The sequence below is a fragment of the Papaver somniferum genome, chromosome 3, assembly GCF_003573695.1.
Source record: "Papaver somniferum cultivar HN1 chromosome 3, ASM357369v1, whole genome shotgun sequence".
In the NCBI taxonomy this organism is placed as follows: domain Eukaryota; kingdom Viridiplantae; phylum Streptophyta; class Magnoliopsida; order Ranunculales; family Papaveraceae; genus Papaver; species Papaver somniferum.
In genome coordinates this window covers 88,922,783-88,927,827 of record NC_039360.1, presented here as the reverse complement: position 1 = coordinate 88,927,827, position 5,045 = coordinate 88,922,783, and the positions used below count along the sequence as shown (strand labels likewise).

The window sequence follows — 5,045 nt, the reverse complement described above, 5'->3', positions numbered from 1 at the left end:
AGTGTGAGATTGATTAGGACTCAACTACATTCCAGACCGAAGTTATCTTTGTAGTAGGCTAGTGTCTGTAGCGGTTTAATACAGTGTGGTGTTCAAATCTAGAGTAGGTCCTGGGGTTTTTCTGCATTTGTGGTTTCCTCGTTAACAAAACTTCTGGTGTCTGTATTAATTTTTTCCACAATATATTTTGTTATACAATTGAAATTTCACAGGTTGTGCGTTTGGATCGATCAATTGGTAATCCAACCTTTGGTTTTTGATTGAAATTGATTTATCCTTGAACATTGGTCTTTGGTATCGTTCAAGTTATTTCTCTTGTATTCAATCAGGATAGCAAATTCTTATTTTTTTGATTGCGGATTGAATTGAGAAATTGAGATAAAACTCTTTGATGTACTTTTCTTAAGATTGAGTCTAATTGTCTAGTTGATTCTTTTGAAAATATATTGGAATTAGTCCATACATATTGTTAAGCAAAATATTGGGTGAGGTTGTTAGACCCCCGTTTTTTCACTTGCAATATTAGTTTTGCTAAAAGATGTTGTCGACAAAATCCTTAGGACAATAGAGTTTTCATGGTTAAAACCTTTTAGGAAAGTCTTCTTTTTATAGTTGCCTTCCCTATTTGAATGGGCTGAGTACCCATATGTTCGAAAAATAACACCTGAGATGGGGACATCGTTTTTGTATCAAAACAAAATCTTTTTTCTTTTTCTTTTTCTTTTTCTTTTATGAAAGGTAGAAGTTGCCAAGAACGTTTTATGCTTCATGCCTTGCACAGAGAATGGATTTGCTTTAAAGATAACCTTTTGAAAAAACTGACACTAGAAAACAGGAGACAAAAAGAGACTTTATAGAGACATTACTATTGTAAAGAAGGAATGAAAAAGTGAATGAGAATTTACTTATCAGTAATATAAGATAAGAAGAAAAAAAAGGCTATTGGCTTGACGCATCTTCATTTTTTCCTCTTTTATCTGCAAACTCGATGATTTTTCTCATGGGTCGTTTCTGGATCCACAAAATAATGAATGGATTTGCCGCTGTTAAGATGAGGGAGAGTGCATCGAGACACGCAATAACCAAGTCAACGGTATCTTTTCGCCTTTAAGTATCTTAATAAATCCAGGTGGGACAGGGATCAAAATCTATCGGTGGGAGCCTGAGAAATATATTTGTAATCTGGGAATCATCGTCAGTGCCTGGACCCCACAAACAAAAACCAAGGAGTCATTAATGATTCCAACAAAAATATCATAACAAAAGAAACAAGGCCAAGTACTATTGTTGCTAATCTAGCAGCTAGATTAGCAGTCCACGTCAGCTAGGACAATCTTTTAAGTCCTATGGGAATGCTAACCTAGCAGCTAGATTAGCAGTCCAGATTAGCTGGAACCACCGTCCAGCGATGTGCCGATGTTTGGTTCAGCGCAACCAATTTCAGCCGACAGATAAAATTTTGTGATTTTTCTGATTTTTGTGATTTTTATGAGCACTGAACCATTCAGTGTAAAGGTGATTTTTGTGGCGCTGAACCATTCAACACTTCAATCTCGCTGCTACTTCACCTGCGAGCACATGATAGGAGAGAACTAATGTTAACAAATAGACCACACTTTTTTTTTGAACTGCAACACTTTTCTGATAATGTAGCAGCTCAATCTAACCTATAGGACTTAGCCTTAATGACTTCTTCCTATTCATAAAACAATTAATCATAACACAAGAAGCCAGTTGGCAGCTAAAGTGTCATTATTATATTACCATTGATTATACTTTCATCGTTGTTTAACTCGCAGGCTCCACCTACTGATACAAACAGTAGTACTACTATACTTAAAAAATTACCCCAATTATCTTCATTGTAGGCAAATCAACACAACTTTGCTAATGGTGATGATGATAGAACTGAGAAGTGAGTAATGTTTTGCTAATGGTGATGATGATAGAACTGAGAAGTGAGTAATATTTTGCTAATGGTGATGATGATAGAACTGAGAAGTGAGTAATTGAAGTGTAAGCATAAGGTTAGTTACACTGAAATCCAAGTTACTAATAAGTTAGCTACAAATATTAGGTAATCACACTGAAAAAATGAGCTGGTGGTCAAAGCATAAGGCTAATTACCACTTACCTACCCGTCTCACTTGAATTAGGTTAATTACCACGCCCTAGTAACTGTTAAAACTACTTTGAATATTCGCTAGTCAAATGCATCTCATTTAAGGGCAAAGCATGGAGAACAGATCAACTAACACATGTACAAGACATTCAGCGTACGTAGAAACACTTACCAAAGCAGCTTCCTTCATATTAGGTATGCGCCTATTCAAGAGAAACTTTTCTTACTTCGAGGACCTACTCATGATGGCACACAGTAACAAAGTCTCAGCTACACATGAGCATTAACGTATATCCCTACAAAAAAAAAAGGTTAGAAAGTCACACTAAATAGAGTAGAGAGAACTATATCATAGGGCATGATTGAAATAAGTTGAACCCCTTGCCCAACTCCATTAGGCTGACGGTCCACTATGGATCTCCAAGATACAAGGTGGTTCAAGGTGGCCTGCTAGCCTTTATGGTTGTTCAAGATACCCACAGGAAGCGGGTAACCATATGGCGTCGGACCTAAATGATAGGGCGCTCCACCTAGAGTGCCTAATGATTAGGCGCTTGACCAGGTCAAAGTGGTCATAGCGCCAAATTGTTAGACGCTCATCTGATTCGCCTAAAAACCACAGAAGCTCGATCTGTTTTCATTTCTCTCTTATCCTTTTTTTTCCTCCTCCAAAACCGAGTTTTGAATGTTATATTGTTGCGACCATCTTGAGTTATTGTACAGAAATTAGAAGGGGTATTTTGTTGTGGTTGTTCTGGTTCTTTTGAACATGTTTTGCCCAAATTTCATCAATAAAAAATAACAAGGTATGAAGAACAACATTGATTTGATTTGATTTTTATTTTTATGATGTATGATTTGGAATTAGATCAACGTATGTGTTGCTTGTGTTTTTTTTATATGGTTTTAATTGATATTATTGTTGGAATTTTATAATTGAAATGCATTTGTACATGGAGTTAGTGTTTTATTAGAGTTCTAATTAGATTTTTTAGCAAACGGATTTGAAAGGAAGTTTGACAAAAAAATTGACATCTTAATAACTGGATTAGTTGTGTTCATGGTCATTGTTTTGAAGATGTTGTGTAAATATATTGTTTTGATATGTTTATGATGTTTGTGTTGCAAATGTTAATGATACCTAATTAAATTTTTATTTGTTGAGGTTATTATGATGTTTGGAAACCCTTGGTGCTACTCATATTTTAGGTGAACAATGAAGGCGGTTGTTGAAAAATACACGCAACAATGAATACAAGGGTTACCTCTTCCAGGTGACGATGATGCAACTGGTTAGGACGTCGCAATCTTATATCAAGTCATAATGCAAGAGGCTCATGATTTACATAACCCTGAACCTAAAGTGGCAAAGAACGGAAGATCTTTTCACAGACGTCGTGTTGACGCAGATGCTAACATGATGCAGGACTATTTCAACCCCGGATGTAGGTATGGGCCGATGGAGTTCAAGGGACGGTTTTCCTCGAAGCGTATTTCTGAATGTACTGGAAAAAAAATTGTGAGTTTGATAAGGATTTTCTTCAACGAACAGATGCAGCTAACATCTCTGGTCATAGCCCATACATGGAATTGCTAGCCGTGATGAGGCACCTAGATAAAGGTGTTCCGGCTGATATCCTAGATGATTACACGCAGATGGGCGCAACCACTATCTATCACTATGCTAAGAAGTTTATGGACGCAGTTATTTGGGTTTTTAACGACAGATATATGCGTCGTCCTACAATTGAAGACACCAGAAGGCTATTAACAGAAAATGAAGCTCGTGGGTTTCATGGAATGCTTGGAAGTGTTGACTGTGTTCACTGGGAGTGGAGATGTTGTCCAACTGATGCAGCAGGACAACACGTAGATCATCACAACAAACCAACTAATGTGTTGCAGGCGGTTGCTTCCTATGATAGATGGTTGTGGCATTGTTATTTTGGTCAGGGCGGCTCCAACAACGATAATAACATTTTGGAACAGTCGGGATTGTTTGATAGAGAGTTGAATGGTGTTGCACCTACTTGTGTTTATCGCATCAACGGTCGTGACTACGACCTATGGGTACTACTTGGATGATGGCATCTATCCACCTTGGTCAACCTTTATGGAGGATTCTAGGGCCCAAAGGAGAATCTTCCACCACAGGAAAAATTATTTAATCAATACCAGTCATCAAAGAGGAAGGATATTGAGCGTGCATTTGGTGGCCTTAAATCGAAATGGGATGTGATTAGGTACCCATGACGTTACTGGAGTTAAGTTGATGTAAAGACAATGATTAGAGCATGTTATAATGCACAACATGTGTGTGGAGTATGAGTATCGTGATGAAGACTGGTCCGAGTACGAAGAAAACGAGCCAACACCACGAACGCGGCCAAACCAGACTCGCTGCAACAACTCTTCACAACCCTCGTCTGTGGAGGCTTCTCCATGAAGACCTAGTTAAGCACATATGGGAACCTCACGGTTAGGGACTTAGAGATGGGTAATGCCAGGCACTTGTGATCGATGATGCCTTACTCATTGTTGGTGAAGGAACTACTGATGTGGATACGGATCTGGATGTTTATGACACGGAGTCAAAGGGTTCCTTTTATGAAAATGGACAGTAGAGTTATGTTTATTTTTACCGTGAGTTAAGGATTGTTTTATTCCAATGCACTATTTTTAATTTGAAAAAAACTTTGTTTCATCTTTATGCATGAACTTTGTTTTAGATACATCCATTATTTGGATATTTGAAGCAGACTAATAGATTAATTTTAAGTATTGAACAACTAAACAACTGACAATCAAACTACTACATAGCTCATTAAACAATTACATTTCGACGTAATTATATGTTAGATTCGATTTCCCAATATGTCGTTGATGTTGGATTACACAAAATGAGCCCGTTGGTTTTCTTGAT

The 5,045-nt window shown here is 37.4% G+C and overlaps 1 protein-coding gene across 1 annotated transcript; it reads left to right on the top strand.

Annotated features, from left to right (window-relative positions):
* Positions 1-2,801: 2,801 nt before the first annotated feature.
* On the top strand, positions 2,802-4,499 carry LOC113361455. Its single transcript, XM_026604700.1, has 2 exons — positions 2,802-2,928; positions 3,332-4,499. The coding sequence occupies exon 2, from the start codon at positions 3,623-3,625 to the stop codon at positions 4,205-4,207; it is 585 nt and encodes a 194-aa protein (XP_026460485.1). The 5' UTR covers positions 2,802-2,928; positions 3,332-3,622; the 3' UTR covers positions 4,208-4,499.
* Positions 4,500-5,045: the final 546 nt, after the last annotated feature.